Here is a 19,179-nt window from a genome sequence, read left to right on the forward strand (position 1 = left end):
TGGAACACTGCCCTGCTCCAGAGGCCAGCTTTGTATCAGTAACCTTTGACAGCCATCTGTCCAGACCATACAGCCAAAAAAAAAAGGAATCTCTCATAGGGTGCCACCTCCATGCCAGCAGGAATGCTCTCTACCAGAATTTGGGTCGTGGCCTGGGTCACTTTCAGTGTTTGCCTTGACTTTCTTGCCAGCCGTTATCCGTGTATGTGCTTCAGAAGTGGGCGGCAAGATGCAGAGAGCCAAGGGGATCTGCTGAGACTTACAGGGCACTTCTAGTTTATTAAGAGCTCAGTGGAGAAGGGTCTTTTGGGATGGAAGGACCCCCCAAAGAAAGAGGGTGGGGTGTCAGATCAAAAGGGAGGCACAGAAAATATGTTGGGCATCTGAAGGGGAAGTGGCGCTACTTTACCCATTTGTTCATGGAATATTAGGAGGTAAGTGTTGGCTGCGTGAATGTTGCATGTGTGGTTCTCAACATCATTTTCAATAATACTCATTGTATTTTTGTTCACAGAACCTTTAAAAAGTCTTTGACCCTAGGTTATTTTTGTCATATTTATGTTAATTGTTTTACCACTCAGAGATGGTGACCTCCCTGTCTGCAGGTGTGCAAACTGGGTAAGTCCCTCGAGGACCCTGTGCACTAGGAATTCCTGCACTGGGTGGGTTAAAGTAGATGATGTGTCTGCTCTCCTAATTGAATGTAGTAATTTCTGTGCGGTGCAAAGAACAACTGGTCTCATCAAAAGTCTGATTTGATGCCTCAGCCACTAGCTAGCTCTGAATCTTGAGTAAATTACCTTCTTTCTCTGAACTTCTTTTTCTTTGTCTGCAAAGTGGGAGTAACAATAGAGCACACCCCTCGGGATATCATAAACATCCCCAAAGTTTAGAACAAAATATTCTAATGAACAATTTTTCTAAAGAGTAATGGATAGTAAAGACATAGCATTCTTTCTGTAGAGGGAATTTTTGAATCTTAGCGGTATTTTAATTCCTTCAGAATTCTTCTCAAGGGACATTATTAAATTTGCTTTTTAAAATACTGGAGCATAATTGTGCTGTAACATTTTTTGTTTCTCTATATTTGTTGGTAATTCTTAAACTATTAGGAAGTCTAGGTGATGTTCTTCAAGCTGTCACCTCAGAATTTTTTAAGCTAGCAAATATTCGTAAGAAAAATTGATGACCTGTGGAATTTCCTGAACAAAACATGATCACTTCACAATAAAGGATAGATAAGAGAAAGTGAAATTCATGTATATGCATATGTGTGTGTAGAAAGTGCCTGCCCATCCTTTTCTAACCCTTATAGTAATTTCAAGACAATTTCCTGAATGCTGTTATATCAGAGTGATGTTTTAATATTCTGATTTTACCTATTAAATTGATTATGGGGAAATGTATATGCATCACATTTCAAAAGGAAGAATGATTCTGGGTAACATCCAAGAAGTAAATCCCAAAGTAACTCTACAGTGCCCATGAAATCACTGAGTGTGATTACAAAGCGTCTTACACCTGCAAGCAGTCTGGGGCTCCTTGTGTTAGAGTACTTTGGGAAAAGGCAGTTTTCCTACTTCCTGACATTCAGTGGGGCATTCCCCTGTCCAAATGTGAACCAGTCTTGCTTGGAGTAATCTTCACAGAAGCCTGTTTTATTTGCTGACATTGCCATCGTCAATAAATTACACAGACATGAGCCAGGAGACTTTCACTGCTAAGTGATTGTGAAGAAAATCAGAGAAGGTAAGGTCAAGAAGAACTGTAAATCTTCTTTTATGATGTTTCCAATGAGAGAGCCCAGTTCTGTGGATAAGAGAGTGGAACTTTTGGGTTGGTTCTCATTCTGAAATCAGTATGCCCTTTTATAGGACAGATGGAATCTATTCCAGTGCTATACGTATTCCCCTGACTCAAGCTCAGGGAAAACGTAATCTGGTGACTCTCCTTAACACTGAACAGACTCTTACACAAAGTGAACTGTGTGCTTTATAATTCTTGAATTCTCTTGAAGTCTTTTTTTCTTCTGTTTTGATTGGGAATATGGATTCTCACCACTGCAACTTTTGTTTTTATAAATTAAAGGGAAACATTCCAAAGACTAAATATAGGATAAAGAAATTTCTTTGCTGAAGAAATACATAATATGAATCTATTCTGAAAGTATCCAAGTAGATGAACAGTCCTGTCTCACATTAAAGCTGTCCTGTACATGGAATATTCAGTTTCACGTGAATAAACAAAAACCACAGAAGTACTTGTCACAATGTTGGATTGTTTCAACTGTGAAGACTGATTGTTTCACACAAGTTGCTGTGCAAACTAAATTCTATCTCAAATTGTTTTTTTGCCCTTTAAATATCTTTAAGTGAATGGTTTAAGACAGGATGTGCATTATAGGATAGTGGAAATGGTGTGTTACTGTAGAAGCCAGTTTGTCCCTGCTCACCCCTACCTGTGTGATCTTAAAAGTTCTTGATAATCTCGCTGAGCTGCAGTTTCCTCATCTATTTAAAACAAACAGACAAACAAAAAGATAGAGAATGCTTGCTATTATGGTTATTATGCTCTCCAAAATCTACATTAAAGGCTCTTTTTATTTCATCTTAAGCAAACTGCATTTTTAAAATAATTTTGTTCCCTCCCTTCCATGTTAAAAAAAAGAAAAAGAGTGTTACACATTGAATTTGATTTGTATATATTTTTAGCCAAGAAGCAAAGAAACTTGAAGTTATTTGGTATTATAGCCTTTTTTTAGAGTGAATATAAAATCTTGAAATATTAGAATGTTTTTGAAGTTAATATTAAAATTAGACTGAAACCTCCCCCAAAAGTGCCCAAGAAGCCAAAGGTCCCAGGTTAGGAGCCTTCAGGCAAAAAGTGTCTTTTCCTAGTTTGGGAATTCTTTTCTTGTTTCTAGACAAGGAGCAGGCACCCTTCTCATTTAACTGTAATCTGTCTTTGGTATGTGCTCTTTCTAAGTATATCTCTTCAGCTAGATTTCGGGGGAACACAAATTTATAGCTTTTCATTCTGAAGAATTTCCTCCAGGTGCTCAGAGTTGGCCTCAGGGGCACGTGAGCAAGTCCATAAGCAGAATGAGTGGGCCTGCAAGCTGGGTAACAAGCCATGGAATTCATCCATGGAGGCTTCCTCATTTCCCCTTCCTGTCTCCAAGGAGTAGCAGTGGGGGCTGGGCAGCCATAAAGATGCTCCTATTGACTTTTTGCAGTTCACATATAAAACCATACAAATGTGAGCAAACCACATACCCCACCCCCCACCCCGCCCAATATCTAGTTTTTCTGAAAGTGTATGTGCTAAGTGGAAAACTCCCAGACACAGTGAGCAGCAGAAGGGGACATAGCACCCTTAGGCAGCCACAAATCATGTTGGATACATCTTCTAGTCTGTTTATGTGTAAAATGGGGCTTCTTTTGTTGATACTTTTAATATTTGACTATAAGAAACCATCTCAATCATATCCATTGTCCAGTTTCTCAGATGCACAGTTGAAAAACCTTTCTATTGTTATTTCTTGTTAAAATCAACAATTCCTATTGTAGTGAAATCGACCTGTACCTATCAGCCTGAGAAAACTAGAGTTACTCTTCTGTCTAAGGATACAGCCTTTGAAAAACTTCTGAGACAGAATATATTAGCCCTAAGGCAACTTCCCCTTCCTCTTTTATCCTTGAAATCTGATGGATTATTTTAAGAAGTGGCCCAGGGGCACAGAAGCAGGCCTGCAGTTGAATAAGGAACTCTTCAATAATAAATGGGGGATGTGCTTATTATGACGTAGGAACTGAAACATGGAATGTTTTTCCCTTTGTCTCTCTCCAGCTAAAAAGAAAGACAGCACCGTGCCCACCCCAGGCACTCTGAGCCCCGGCCCCACGCAGGGGCGGTCTGCTTATTTCCCACTGCCACCTCCGGTCCGTGGCCGTGCCTTTCATCCACCACGGGCACTGCTTCAGCCAAGGACAAGATCCATGCTGTTAATTGGTGTTCTTAGCAGAGGCGTTCCTTTCACTCCCTTTGTCTCCATCTCCGAGCCTGCTTTGTTTCTGCCTGGAATAACTCCAGCCCTCCCTCCCTCCCTCGCTCCCTTCCTCTCCCCTCACTGTGATTACTCCCAGGCTTGACAGGCAGGGAAGAGTTGCTCACAGGAAGACTTAGGACAGGAAGGTGCGGGAGATTCTAGAAAGCCGCCGTCTCCCGAGGCGCAGGCAGCGTGGGAGAGACAGCATTCGAACCCCGTGTGGGATGCCTGGAGAACTCCAAAAGCAGTTGCTCCAACCCTCTTTTCTTTTTGTCTTTGGCCTTTATTGTTGTGGTGGTTTTAGTATGTGATATCCCAAAAAAGTGGGGGACAGCCCTCAAGAAATGACAAAATGGTGATTTGAAAAACAAAATGCAGTGCCATTCAGTGCCTTTGGGTGGGCAGGGGGAAGAGAGGGAGACAAGATGTCATAAAATCAAATTAGTTCAGGTCTTGGCGTTGCACCACTTAATGCTTTGTGTGCTTGGGAGTAGACAGTACCTGCGGGGTGCATGCACATGGGGGTGTTCTACCTCCTCCAGTCTGTGCTACTTTGCTTATTACCTTTAGTTGAGCAGCATTTTGCTTTTAATGGGGGAGTTACTCAAATATAATTATAAAAGGAATTCCTAATTGGTTACAGCTTTCGTTTCTTTGTTTTTGAATTAAACAACCAGGGACTGTATAATATAATGTACATATATTGCATAATATAATGCTTTGTGGTTTATTGGGGAGAAATAATCTTCTGGTTCCTCATTCTACATAGCTGTAGCTCTTTCTAAGCTAATATTCCATCCCTTGAAACTCTGAAACTTTAGCTAACCTTCGCTGTATACAGTGTAAAGTGGCCGGGAGTGGTGGCTCACGCCTGTAATCCCAATACTTTGGGAGGCCAAGGCGGGCAGATCACTTGAGATCAGGAGTTCAAGACCAGATTGGCCAACATGGTGAAAACCCGTCTCTACTAAAAATGCAAAAATATTAGCCAGGTGTGGTGGCGGGCACCTATAATTCCACCTGCTCGGGAGGCTAAGGCAGGAGAATCACTCAAACCTGGGAGGCGGAGGTCGCAGTGAGCCAAGATCGAGTCACTGCATTCCAGCCTGGGTGACACAGCGAGACTGTCTCATAAATAAATAAATAGAGATAGTACTTGGCAGGCTCATTGCAGAATACTCCAAAGCCACGTTTTTTTTCCCTTAATGCCGCATTAAAATGGGTATGTTGTCGTGTGACTCTGTGAAAACATGTATAAGTTAGCATGGTTTATAGTACATTTTCTTGAATGTAGGTAAAAAATATTTCCATGCTAGCATTCTGAATCTGGTATACATTTTTTAAAATAATAATAAAGGTATACATGAATGAAGAAAAATCATTCACCTCCTGAAATAAATGTCATATAGTTTAAAACACTAATTGCACAATTTTTAAAGCCATTTTGCCTGGGAGAGTCTTTTTGTGCCACCTGCTTCATTTAAAGACATGTTTCAACTTTTTTAAAAATCTGCATATAGCACCCTGCCCCCAACATCTTTGGTATCCTCTTTAACAAAGCAGCCAAAGTGATTTCATTGTTTTCAACAAATAATAGGAAGATATTAACCAAAAATAAATATTCATTATGAAGAATACACTTCCATATGCCTTCTTCACGTAAGATTAGATCTTTCATTTCTAACATTCCATGTTTAATGTCAAGAACTATTATGCCCATGGGTTCAGCATTCATGTTTCTTAGCTGAGTTAGCACCTCTGGAAGGCAGACTCAGATGGACAGAAGAGTGTGTGAGCACTGTGGAACTGCTTGTTTCCCCCAAAATTAACCTTCTGTTTCCTTACATGATGGTTGTCTATTCAAGACAATAGTAAGTACTGTATTGCCTTGGGAATAACTTCCCATATAGAGAAATTAAGAATCAAGAACCCATTGTTTTATAACAGGGAGAACTTCATTATCCCTCAGTCAGCAGTACACAAAATAATAGTCTCATACCCATGCTGAATTTGTTTGTTTAATAATCTTTCTTTGTATAAGTTATACGAATCTTGGGTAATTTTGTGAAAAGAACAGCCATTTGACTTTTTGGGAACACAGAGGATCAGAAACATCTGAAAAAGCCACACAATTAGAGGAACATTCAGAAGTTCTTGCTTTCTGAGCATTTAAACAGACCAGAGCCCAGAGTGCCGCAGCAGGCTGTTGCTCCTTGCCTGCCTGGCGGGATATGGGGTCACATGCTGCATCCTCGCCCTCAGAGCCTCCATCAGTGGGGGTTGTCTCGCAGCAGGCCGAGACATGGTCTTATGCCTGTTGTTCTGTCATGCAGGAGAGGTGCAGGGAACCGGATCTCCCCTGACCTCTGCTGTCAGGCTGAAAAGAGGGCCCTGGAACAGTGCCACACTGGGGCTCGATGCGGGCAGTGGGGCTGCTCCCTGGCTGGAGAACTTTCCCCAGGAGGACTGACGCGACATCACCTTTCCACCGTCCGCTACCCGCAGCCAGTGCTGAAGAGCCTATGGATTGTGCGTTAGGAGGGGAGCGGAAAGCGCTGGGCACGGATGTCTTCAGCTGGCAGGATGTGTGTGTGTCTTTCTGGTTTCATTTATGTGGAATTTGTTTTTAAGTGTCTGTCTTTCACCCAGCAAGGCTATCTGCTTTTGTCCTTGTGTAAAAGTCAGGAATGAGTCCAAGTCCCCTCCCAGTAATCACTGGTACCTTAGGGATTTTTTTCTTTTTGTTATAGCTTATTTTGGCTACAGAAAAAGCATACTGTGCATCTTCCCAAAAAGTATATTTTAGGGGCTGGCTCACTTAGAAAGCAGTGAAAATGGCCCTATCATTTCAAGACAGCAATATGGCCTAGACATTCCCCTCAGTCAAGTCAGAATTTGTCCAGAGTAGAGAAAGATCACATTAAAAAGTAAGCCTCAGCCTACAGAGTTGGGTTAAAACAGAAGAGAACTTTTTTACAACCTAGTGATTTTTTATGACATTGTGGTTTTTAACAATGTGTGGCCATCTGCCAGGTGAGCCATCAACCCGGGTCCGCCTGGTTCACCCCATCTCACCTCAGGAAGGAAATGGGAGATGAGGCAGGCAGAACGGGGTGAGGACGCCCTCTCGGCCCCATCTCTGCTGGGAGGCAGTGCAGTGGGAAGCCGAGAAAGTCCCAGGGAGGCGGCTTCCGTTGGCACTGGCATGTTCTATTTGGTGAGATCAGCGCGGCCAGCCTCTCTCTCTAGGACTTCTCACTCTGGGTGGTGATAAGGCCATTTTCTTTCAAGACATGACTCACTAAGACTAGCCCAACAGCCACCACTTGATTCCTACGTTGGCCTCTTGTTGCTCGGCTGCTGGTCACAAGGCAGAACAGCTATAGGCTCATCTTTTCCTGGCAGCCAGCAGCCTAGTGATCAACTGCCCACCAGCTGCAGACCATGTGTTTCTAAAGCATTCCTGAGCTCAGGCCAGCCAGGTCCTGCTCCGTTCAGGACACGTATAAGTCAAGTCTCCAGCCTTGTTTTCATTCCTTACGTTGATCCACACTGGCCCCTTTTTACTGTTATCCACTATCAGTAATTAGACTCTTTCTTCATTTATTTTATTTCTGAGGTGTTTTACACGTTCACTTTGGCAATATGTGAGCTCCTGTGCATCCGATTAACCAAGCAAAGGATCTTACCATCTGTTTTCATTTACATTTAATTTCTTCACGTTTCTTTATTGGCAATTTCAGTGGTGAAAATAAAAAGAAGGACCTTTAGAATGAAATGGTTTCCTGACCAGAAATGCTGATAGATTAGCATTCCCCTTCCAAGAATCAGCTCGAGAGGAAAAATGATGCTCAAAGTCTTGCATTTGTCTACATAGCTACATTTTCCAATGCTTATGTAATGTTTTCAGTGTTTTCAGAAACGACACTGAGAATAAGAGTGAAAGAGCCAGTGTGTACGTGCGACTTCCGTTGGCTTGTTCTGTTTGGTGAGATCGACGCGACCGGCCTCATATCTCTAGGACTTCTCACTCTGAGTAGTGATGAGGCTGTTCTCTTTTCATGACATGACTCAGGAAGACTAGCCCAAAATGGGGAGACTGCTGTGTGTTCTCGTTTTCAGAATTCACAAAGAAGAGCAGTTGTTTTTCACTGGGTTGGTTTTAATTGATGCCAGGGATTACGTTGTGTTCTGGCATTCAGGGTCACCTGGAGGTGTCCGCTGGTGAAAGCTCCCCGCTGAATTTGTGGGAGAGGGCTGCTCAGAGAACGGTGGAAGTGTCGGTCATTTATGTGCATTTTCTCAGGCAGCAAAGACCATGTGTTCTTCATTACAGCATGAGCCGCGGCAGTGCTGTGTTGGGCCTCTGGTTGAATCTTGGGATCATTTAAGAAAAAAAAAAAAGCTGGGGAATTTAACTTTATCCTTCATGTTTTCTGTGTTCAATTCATATTTGAAAGCAAAGACAGAGTTCATATTTTTGCATTTAGGACCCACTGTGCAATATGTAGAATTTGCTTTTAATAGTCTTTTGTCACATTTTCAGTCATTACCATCCCCCAAACTCACGCTCACTGCCTCTCTGGCTCTTGTAAAGATTTCCCATGCTGACATGACAGCATAACAAATAGTTGCAGCCCAGAATAAAGCCCTGAAACCCAGGTATGTGCAGAGAAGCAGAGAACCCCTGGGGACGCAGTGTCCATGCTAAATCTGGTGTTTCAACCCCTGATGAATCTTTCTTTTCCAGAGGAACAGATTAAGACTCACTAGTACTCACAGACACACGATACACGAAACACACGTAAGAGCATGGTAACTGGAATGAACACATAGAAGTCAGCCAAGAAACCTTTCCAGATAGTTACTCACAAATAGAATATAGACTTAGTTTGGAGAAATATTTTTAAAATACTTGTATATTCTGAACCACCAAAAGAGTAACAGTATCACTGGGCAAGTCAGTTGCTTAAGATTTCCCAAGTAATACTCCAGCTTTGTCTCATCATCATCATCATTTTAAATTAATATGCATTGCCCAGGGGATGGTTATAATCATCATGTAAGGTGAGGAGAAGATGCAGTCCCTGGAAGTTGCATCCAGAGGAATAACTTACAGATTAACTCAGTTTTTATGTGATCTGCAAGAGAGTTTCTAGTGCACTGTGGTCTTTTCTTTATTCAAAAAAAAAAAAAAAAAAAAAAAAAAAGCTACCTTGATTCCAAAAGCATGGAATTAAAATCCAGTTTGAAAGTGTAGAGATGACAATCATTTACTCAGAAATTTTGCTCTAGAACATTTGAACCAACACAGTCAACAGTCAATAAGCTAAGAAATTGATTATTCTTTCTAAGTAATTTATAGATCTGATTTTCACATTTGCCTTACAACCTCCCTTGTATGGTAGAAGAACTTCCTGAATAAAAATGTGATTTACTGCATCAAATTCTTGACAAGACAGAAGTTTTGATTAATTGCTATAGGTCAGTTGTACCTGATTACACCCTGACTGCCCTCTTTTCAAATAGTCTGATGAAGTTATTTGCAGACATTAGAAGCAGTTGCTGCAAAGTGTCTTTGAATTAGCTTTCATCAGCACATAGCAGTAACTACTAAGCGAACATTTCTTTAAGTCCTCACAACTAGAATTTTAAACTAGCTGTTTGCTTCAGGAACTTGCCTCTGAGCTGTGCTTTATCCTGGTTAGAGTTTTTATAAAGACATCATTTCGATGTTCATTTGACAGATATTTTTGAACACCTACAATGGACAGTAAGATGGGAATATCTGTCTTTAACATAAACTAGCTAAAATCCTTTGGGGGAGACAGTGTGGAGAATGTGAAATGCAAGACAGATGTTTGCCGGAACTCTCCCGCTGTTGAGCAGGGCATCGTGTAGTGGCCCTGTCTGATCAGAAACACCCTCGTTGTCATCAGCGGCCCCACATGTGTGCATGTTTGGCTGACGTTATGTGGCATGAGGGCTGCCAGTCATGGCAGAGGCATGGTGACCTTGTGGGGCCTGTGACCCTGGCTGTCCAAGGAGGCCCGGCCTTCACAGCCCCAGCTCTTCTTCCCACTCTGGGCCTGGGGCGCTTGTCCTTAGATTCGTCATCTCACCACTCTGCTTCATCCTGCTTTCTTCCTCAGCCTTTTGCAGCTTTTTTTCTGCACATCAATGTGAGTATTGCCTCATATTGTGTTAGGCTATAAGTTTACAAAGACCTTTTTCATACCTTTTCCCCTCAGCAGCCTGGTAAGGCTAGAGGAATCACTGTCATTTTACACATCAGGAAACAAGCAAAAAGGGGGTCATTAACTCATGAGAACCCACACCCGGCAGGTGGCAGGGGTGTTAGTGGAACCCCGGCCCCCTGGCCTTGAGTGTCCACTCATCTGCAAAGACCATACCAATCAAATACCTATTGAAACCTGCATGTGCCTGGCAGACTTTAAACTCCAGATAAACAGCACACGCAAAAGCAGCAAAAGCCACTTCTCCTGGTGCTTACATGCTGGTGAGACTGAGAAACGGAAGACATGCAGAGATTTGGGTGAAACCTTTTCACATGCAGAGGCTGGAGTTTTTAGTTCAGCTTACTACTCTACTCAGCAGTGCAGTCGTTACTCTGGAACACTCAGAAGTCTTTAAGACTTTTTTACCATTGTGAAAATAAAGGGAGGGTTAAAGTGAAACATGATCCTCCTTGGTCTGCGACCAGCAGGATATGGTCCTTTCCCTCCTTTTTTTTTTAAAAAAAAAAAAAAAAAAAAAAAAAAAAATTAAGGCTTTTATTAATCACAGATGTCCCAAATTTACAGACTGGGCCTAGAAAGCAGCCTCTCTTCTCCCGGCGGTCCCCGCGTTTTGTGTGTTCACACGGTGAAACTCCCCCTGCGTGGGGCTGAATGTCAGAACTTCTGCTTTCCCTTCTTTCTTTACCTTTTTTTCTTTTTTTATTTAAAAAGAAATCTAGCATGGACTTTTTTTGAACTCCTGTTTCAGCAAGGAAGCCATCTACATAAGGATTTTTCCCTCCTCAAAGTAAGAAGGGATGAACTTGAGTTGACTTTCTCTTCTCGGTGCTTCAAGCGGATCACAGATGGCTTTCTCATGTGCACAGCTGAACGTCTTTTTAAGTCACTGCGATGTGCTGATAGTATCTTCTTGTGCTCGAGTTTACTTTGTTCTATTTTAAAAATAGAAATAGAAGTAATTCATCTAGATTGCTTCATTCATCCTTCATATTAAAAGTGATTTTTAGTACGTCCTAGACACCATGTTAGGCCTGCAGTTACAAATCTAATTGTGATGAAACCTAATTCTCGTTTTCTGGGTACTCACAGTTGATGTAAATACAGTGTAGTGAGTTCTGTGTTATCATGGAGTCCTTTATGCCTCAGCCATCCTACATTGATAAACAGCACTTAACCGTGTATAAAGCTTGTTTGTTCCCTTTATTTCATTTAATCCTGTTACAACCCTGTGAGATGTGGAAACTCACATGCCAGAATGTTTGCTGTGGAGTGGGAGTGCCAGGTTCACTCAGGCCCTTGGATGAGTCCAGCTTTCTTTCTGACATCTCCTGTGGATCATCCATCTGGGCCTTGGATCAGTGGGTTTCCTCAGGCTGAAAAGGGGGAAGCACGTTCCCAAACCAGACCCAGTGGGAACTGAAGGCATTGTTGTTGATAAGAAAGCTCGCGATGGGGTGAAAAAGCAGGACTGAGCGTTGACTTTTTTTCTTCCAAGATGGTGAGTTGAGGGAAAGGCAAGAGATGAGTAACTATTTCTTTGCATAACAAATGGGTCTTTTTTTTTTTTTTTTTTTTTTTTGAGACAGGGTCTCACTCTGTCACCCAGACTGGAGTGCAGTGGTACAATCCTGGCTCACTGCAACCTCTGCCTCCTGGGTTCAAGCGATTCTCCTGCCTCAGCTTCCTGAGTAGCTGGGACTACAGGCGTGCGCCACCATCCCAACTAATTTTTGTAATTTTAGTAGAAACGGGGTTTCATCATATTGGCCAGGCTGGTCTCGAACTCCTGACCTCAAATGATCCACCTGCATCGGCCTCCCAAAGTGCTGGGATTACAGGCATGAGCCACCACGCCCAGCCCAGATTGGTCTTTCATGGTATTTCTCAGGTCAGTTCTGTCCTGAGCCCCCGCCCCCGCCCCCGCACTGCTTTACGTGACAGGCAGTGTTCACATGCACTTAGTCTGGACTCTGCCTTCTAAGAAAGCAAAGCAGTAGCACAAGTGAGAGATGAGTTGCTGGAAGGGTTGCCTTATTTGCTTTGAACTATCGTCTTTGAATAAATAATTCACAAACCCATGAACCTGACAAAAATTAGTTGTTACTTACGTTCACTTCAAAACTGATCAGGATATACCAGTAACTCAGGACATCACCATTCATAGTGGTTGACTTACCAGTCAGTATGCCTAGGCTGAGAAATAATAGCTTGCAGCTGGTGTGTTGGCTCACCTGATTGTCATTTATTCAGTGTATACTCATTAAGCTCCAGGTGTATGCCAGGCTGCCTGCTGGCACCTGGGTATGTAGTTGGAAACAACCAGACATGGTGCCCTGGAATCTAAGATCATGGTTGGCTTCCCGCCGTCACAGTTGCCCAGCTAGGAAAATGTGATCATGAACCGATTACACGGGGCTCTGACCACAGGGCTCTCCTCCTGAGGGCTGCTCTTGTTACGGGTTTGAGCCATCCACAATCAAATCCTGAGCAAAAAAGTAAGGACACAGTGCCAAAAGGATAGGAGCATGCCTGCACCGTGTGGGCGTCTAGGCAGAGGGCCTCATGCTCCTGTGTTCGCAGCCATCAGGACCTCTTCTGGGGAAAGGCGACTGTGTGCACAAAAGTAATTTAAGATCTTCCCACGGAGACTTCAGAATTCTAGACCTCTGTGTTTATGGTGTGATATATCCTTATACTGTGCCCAGTAACTTTGGAGACCTTATTTCTACTCAAGATACCATTAGGACATGGGATTTAATTCAAAATTTGCAACAGAATAGCTGATTTACTGGACAAAGTCTATATTCTTCAGATAGCTAAAAATAATAGATACTTTATTTCATTCTGTTAATGATGGTATTAAGTCTAAAGACTTTTAAAGCTTTTTTAACTCCTAATGTGAACATTGTATCACAACCCAGCAAAGAGCATAGATGTGCACTGTTACATTCCATTGATTTAGGCCAAAGGAGTTTCTATGGTGAAAAGGAAAAAAAAGATCCCCCCCCCCCCCCCCCGCAAGAGAGTCAAATAGCATGAAGAATTGAACATTCTTGTTAAAAACAAAAAGAGAAGGGGTCATAATTGTCCCTCCACATTTGCACACTTCTGAAACAAAATTTTTCTCAAGGTAAGATTTTTTTAAATTCCACATAATTTTTCTTATAGTTTATGACTGCTTCTAGCATTTTTCTAAGTCATAAATATTCTAGCGAAATGAAAGAACGTCACTTCCGTCATTTGGTAAGTAGGAACTCGGAAGAAGAACTGCTTCTTCTCGTCAATGGCAGTGTCACACAGTCCTTTGCATTTCATCTTTGGCACCAGTGAGCTCCCACCTTGGGCAGCCCTGACCCCTCCTGGTTCTAGGAGGAACCATTTAGGCCATGGCCACATTGTTAATGCTTAACCTGCCAGGTAAGCAGGAAATCTCTTTCGAACCAGCTTCCCAAAGTGCAGAGAACCAAATCCCTTGCAGCTGAGCCCACAGAGAGAAGCTGGGGAATGACGTATTTAATTTCCTTTTCTTTTTGAACCGTTTTTACAACTAGCTCCTTTCCCAGGCAAGGCTAAGTGCCCTGGGAATCATCCTTGTAAAGCCAGCTGGGTGCCACAAAGCATTATTAATTGACTGTGGTTCCTTCTCATGCGTGCAGAGGCCGCTGGATCTGCTGAACAGTAAGGAGGTCTGTGTGCTTCAGGGCTGCCCTGTGTCCCTGCCTGCCCTGCACGCTCTTTTCCGAGAGCACACCTGCTTCTCTGTAGCCCTGCAAGTCTGGGTGGACAGAGGGACCAGGTCAGAATACTTCGTAGGTGTCACTTAGGCTTCATACCACTCCTATATAGGCCAGCTCCCACCAAATTCTAACTTATAGACCCCAAAATGTCTGAGGTTGATTTATTGACTGAGGTCCTACTAGTTGTGATGTATAAGTGTTCTGTTTATGAATGTTAAGGCTTGCACTTGATTTCATTTTACTAAAATAAGTGGGCCTGGGTGTTTTTTTTTTTTTTTTTCCTTTTCTTTTCTTGGCCTCCATCAGTTTATCCAAGGCACAGCGGAGCTCCTTGGTGACACTTCGCCACATCTCAGGCATCCGGGGTGTCTCCCGACCTCCCCACGGGCCACACTCATAGTTCCTTGTCTTGTGCAGTTGTGAATCTATGTCAAAGAAAAGACTGTCCTTAAAATATGAGCTTTGGATCAGCTTGCTGTTTCTTTAGGCTGTTGATTTCTGATGTTTCCATGTAATACTTGTGTGCCTGCTGTGTGCCAGGCACTGTGCAGAGCCCTGGAAGTACCTCAGGTCCCAGACAGACGAGGCCCCTGCCTTTCTGGAGCTTATATTCATTCTCCTGACCCAGTGCCTGGGTTACCTGTGCCCACCTCCCTCAAAGGCCAGCTTCAGTGCCATCTCCTTCAGGGATCCTTCCATGCTTCCTCCTCCTGTTGCCCCTTCTTCTCAACCCTAACAGGGTTTGTACCTCGCCTATAGTACAGGATAACTTTGTGATCCAAAAACCACTGTGTGGTGAGTCACATGGGTGAAGAAACTAGGTGTTCCTTATCTCTCTGTCCAGTGGGAAATCCGGGGCTTGGCTCCAAGTCACAGCACAGTAAGTGACTCTGAAGTCTGCCATCTGCTGTGGACAGTGCAGGGTTCTGCTAGCAGTTGGTGCTTTAAAAAAAATTCGTTGAATAAATTGTCATCTGACATCGATTATCCAAACCCTCCCTTTCTCTTTGTCCTCCCTGAGGCTAGGGACTGTGTCTACCTCATTTGCATTTTATCTTAAGTCAGCACCTGAGAAACTCCCTGGGAATGGATTTCATTCTTTTCTACCTTTTCCAGACCATACCAAAGGAAAGTGCGACTGATACGGAAATATTTTAGTAACTCTTGTTTAAAAATAGAGTAAATATATGGGAAAATATATATACATATATGTACACAAACATAATACGGACACCCATACAGAGGGGAGAGGGTCATTCTTTAACAGGTATCAGTGGGTTCTGAACCACAGTTTGCCTGTGAGAAAAATCTAGATTTTGAAGAATGAGTGATCCTGCCTAAAACACATCATCTGTTTCTGGAAGATTATACCCTTCACTAATCTGTGTCTTGGTCGAAGGCAGGAACGGGACAGCAGTGAGACAGGCGTGTGCTGTCTAGTCCCAGCGTCAGGAGCACTTGGTGGGAAACCGCTGCCGACTCTGCTCCTGTAATCACAGGGTTCACCTGCAGCAGGGAAGGGCGTCCAGAGCCAGAGAGGCAGTGCAGCCCCTACAGGTATCTGCACAAAGAAGTAGCTTTCAAGATTAGTTTCAGTATATCCATGAGACTTCAGAAGATAGCAAGCACAGGGAATGATCGCCATCGTCACCGTTCTGCTTTCTAAAGTGGGGCACTTCATTCCATGCCACCGTGGTGGAGCCCCTGAGCCAAGAGCTCGGGAATGGGCCTGGCAGCCTGCACGCTCACTGGTTTGCAAGTTGTACAGTAGACGTCACGCAAGTCCATGGGTTGGCTGAGTGTCTCCTGTCACCCAAATTTCAGATTTTTTAATACAAAAATTAGCTGAGTATGGTGGCAGGTGTCTGTAGTTCCAGCTAGTTGGGAGGCTGAGACAGGAGAATCTCTTGAACCCGGGAGGCGGAGAGTGCAGTGAACTGAGATTGTGCCACAGCACTCCAGCCTGGGTGACAGAGCGAAACTCCGTTTGAAAAACAAAACAAAACAAAAAATTTGTTTTTGTTTTTTTTTTTTCTTTTTTGTCTTGAAATGTCATCCACTCCAGATTAACTATGTTTAATTTTTGAGATCTGGTGAGAAGCTGACTTAGATATATTTTCTGTAGAGCGTTTTGGTTATTTGAGGAAGGCTTCTCCTCCTCACACATTTCTTTCTTTTTTTCTTTTTTTTTTTTTTTTTTTGAGACAGTCTCGCTCTGTCGCCCAGGCTGGAGTGCAGTGGCGCGATCTCTGCTCACTGCAAGCTCCACCTCCTGCGTTCATGCCATCTCCTGCCTCAGCCTCCCCAGCAGCTGGGACTACAGGCGCCGCCACCATGCCCGGCTAATTTTTTGTATTTTTAGTAGAGACGGGGTTTCACCGTAGATGGTCTCGATCTCCTGACCTTGTGATCTGCCCGCCTAGGCCTCCCAAAGTGCTGGGAGGTGTGAGCCACCTCGCCTGGCCCCTCACATTCCTTTTTAAAATGTGGTGGCGTTTTTGTTCATTGTTGCTGATATTTACTTCAGCACATGAGGTAAGTTTGTCAAGGCTGTGAGCAAAGTCCCCATGTACCGCTGTGGCCTGGCCGTGAACAGGAAAGAGGCTGCTGCTGGTCAGAGTCTCACCAAGACAAATCACTGTCATTTTATCCATAATAATTACAGAATTCTGCTTTTGTTCACTGGTAGTGAATCAAACTAATGCACTTCTTCGACATGATTAGCTTACAGTAAGGATGTCAGTTGGCATAGCTAAAACTTCTCAAAATTTCCTTTCAATTCATTCTTCTTTCTTGACTTGTGTCAAGAAAATGGGTGAAATGATTTTAAAATTCTGTCCTCCAGTGTCCGCAGTACCAGTGTCCACAGTATTTTATGTGATGAATGACATCGTAAATCTGGCTGGTAACGATGCTGGTCTTCAGGATTGGTGACATGGGTGATTTTGAAGGGGACAGTGCATCTTGAGAATGATCATCTCTAGCAGAACTCAGGTTTGCTACACAGTTGAGGAGAGAGTGGGTGTAAAGCATCAACCCCTCTCATCTCACGCCCGGTAGGCAAAGCCTGCAGGTGAGGCGTCCCAGCCCACTGGCTTCCCTGCAGCCTGTGGGCTAATGGCATGGTCTCCCCACTGGAGGGTCAATGACACTCCCTCTCCTTCTCCCTGGCAGACTCGCTCTCCGTCTCCAGCAATGACGCCAGTCCACCCGCATCTGTGGCTTCCCTCCAGCCCCACATGATCGGGGCCCAGAGCTCGCCGGGCCCCAAGCGGCCGGGCAACACCCTGCGCAAGTGGCTCACCAGCCCCGTGCGGCGGCTCAGCAGCGGCAAGGCCGACGGGCACGTGAAGAAGCTGGCGCACAAGCACAAGAAGAGCCGCGAGGTCCGCAAGAGCGCCGACGCCGGCTCGCAGAAGGACTCGGACGACAGTGCGGCCACCCCGCAGGACGAGACGGTCGAGGAGGTGAGGCTCTGCCCGCTGGATGGGGCCCGCGTGGCGGGGCCCACTGGGCTTTTGCTGCAGGAATAGTTACTTATCTTACGAATAAACTGGTTTGGTCCTGTTTTCTGCACTTACTCAGAAATTACCATTCAAGTCTCTGCTTAACCGACTGAGATTTAGTGGGGACACCTTGAAAGACAATTGAACTGGCTGTTCCCCAGTAAACACGGTCAGGATCACGTGTGGCTTCTGATAGAAAAAAAAAAAAAGACCACCATGCGCCCCAAGCCCAGTCCGCCCCCAGGCCTGGGCCTGGAGGGAGCCCAGACTGTGGCTTCTGGACCCTCTCCTCTCCACTCCACCGTGAGGCAAAGCCAGAGGCTCTGTGTAGTCTGCAGAAGATTTGGGCGGTATCCGAGCTGACCACTGTGGCAGCATTTTGCAGAGAAAATTCAGATTGGAAACTTGGAAGGACTTGTGGAGTTTTTTGCATTTTCTAATTGTTTTTCTCCAATATTTATTATACTTACAGCTTGTCTTGAGTAGAAAATAACCAGTTAATTTACTTTGTTGACCCAGTAATAAACATTGGGTTATTCCCATGTCACCAAAGATAAGTGCATATGGGTCAGCCAGGGATTTTTTCACGTCCTATTGATGGGGGGGGGGCTTTAAATTATATTGCAAGAAAGAATTCCTTCATGATGCTGGAGATGGCCTTCAGCACTGGTGGTGTCAGTGAGGGGCCCTCAGAGTATTTAACTTGGATTGACCCCGACTCAAGTCCTACACAGGTTCGAAAAAGAAAAGGCAGAGAATGGGGATGAGATTTGTGTTACCTGATTTATTTGGCAGATAGCTGTTTTCTGCTGTTTTTTTTTTTCCTGGGCATATTTTTGCCATGAGATTTTATTGCAGTGTGGGGGTTGGGATGTACTGTGTATCTGCTTAATAAACCTCTGTCCTCTTAGGAAAACTAAAACTGAAATTTGTTTCTAAAAGTGAGAATAGAGGAAAAGGATACTTAAATCCAGTGCTTAAAATGCATCTTGGATTATATTTTTTTATGCCCTTATTATTTCAGTGAATTTTTCTGTAGCAGGATACCCAAAGTAAAATCAGCTAGACCAAAGGAGCTAAACAACATGAGGGCTGTAGCTCAGATTTTTGAACCTTTTTGAAAACTGGCTTCTCAAAGATGAGATGTGTTCAGAGCCTAACAGGTCACATGGGCAGTCCCGTTATACGACACTTTCAGTGGCCCTTCTGTCATCCAAGTTGACAAGCAAGGCATTTGGGTTGCAGGAAGAGAGGAAAAGTTACCCTCAAGGTCATTTGTTCCTGATTTCTGCCATCCCAGTCCCTGTCCCCACCTTGCTTCTCCAAGTAACCCTTGGTCCATGTTTGTGAATTGGCCTGGAATATAATGAGCAAATCTTGATTGGATTTCAGAGAGGCCGGAACGAGGGCCTGAGCAGCGGTACTCTCTCCAAATCCTCCTCCTCGGGGATGCAGAGCTGTGGAGAAGAGGAAGGCGAAGAGGGGGCCGATGCTGTGCCCCTGCCGCCACCCATGGCCATCCAGCAGCACAGCCTCCTCCAGCCGGACTCACAGGACGACAAGGTAAAGGGGGACAAGGGCTGGGGGATCCATCCCTGCCGTGCCAGGGCAGGGCACACTCAGTGGCT

General features: G+C 44.1%; 1 protein-coding gene across 5 annotated transcripts in view; it reads left to right on the forward strand.

Annotated features, from left to right (window-relative positions):
- Positions 1-19,179, forward strand: part of TRIO (trio Rho guanine nucleotide exchange factor) — a 366,542-nt gene that overhangs the window by 298,964 nt on the left and 48,399 nt on the right. For all 5 annotated transcript variants that reach the window (XM_015139750.3, XM_015139749.3, XM_078004622.1 and 2 more), the window contains exons 35-36: positions 17,220-17,512; positions 18,944-19,114. In XM_015139750.3, the coding sequence (XP_014995236.3) occupies positions 17,220-17,512; positions 18,944-19,114 (464 nt within the window). The remainder of the gene's footprint in view (positions 1-17,219; positions 17,513-18,943; positions 19,115-19,179) is intronic.

The sequence above is a fragment of the Macaca mulatta genome, chromosome 6 (genome assembly GCF_049350105.2).
Source record: "Macaca mulatta isolate MMU2019108-1 chromosome 6, T2T-MMU8v2.0, whole genome shotgun sequence".
NCBI lineage: Eukaryota > Metazoa > Chordata > Mammalia > Primates > Cercopithecidae > Macaca > Macaca mulatta.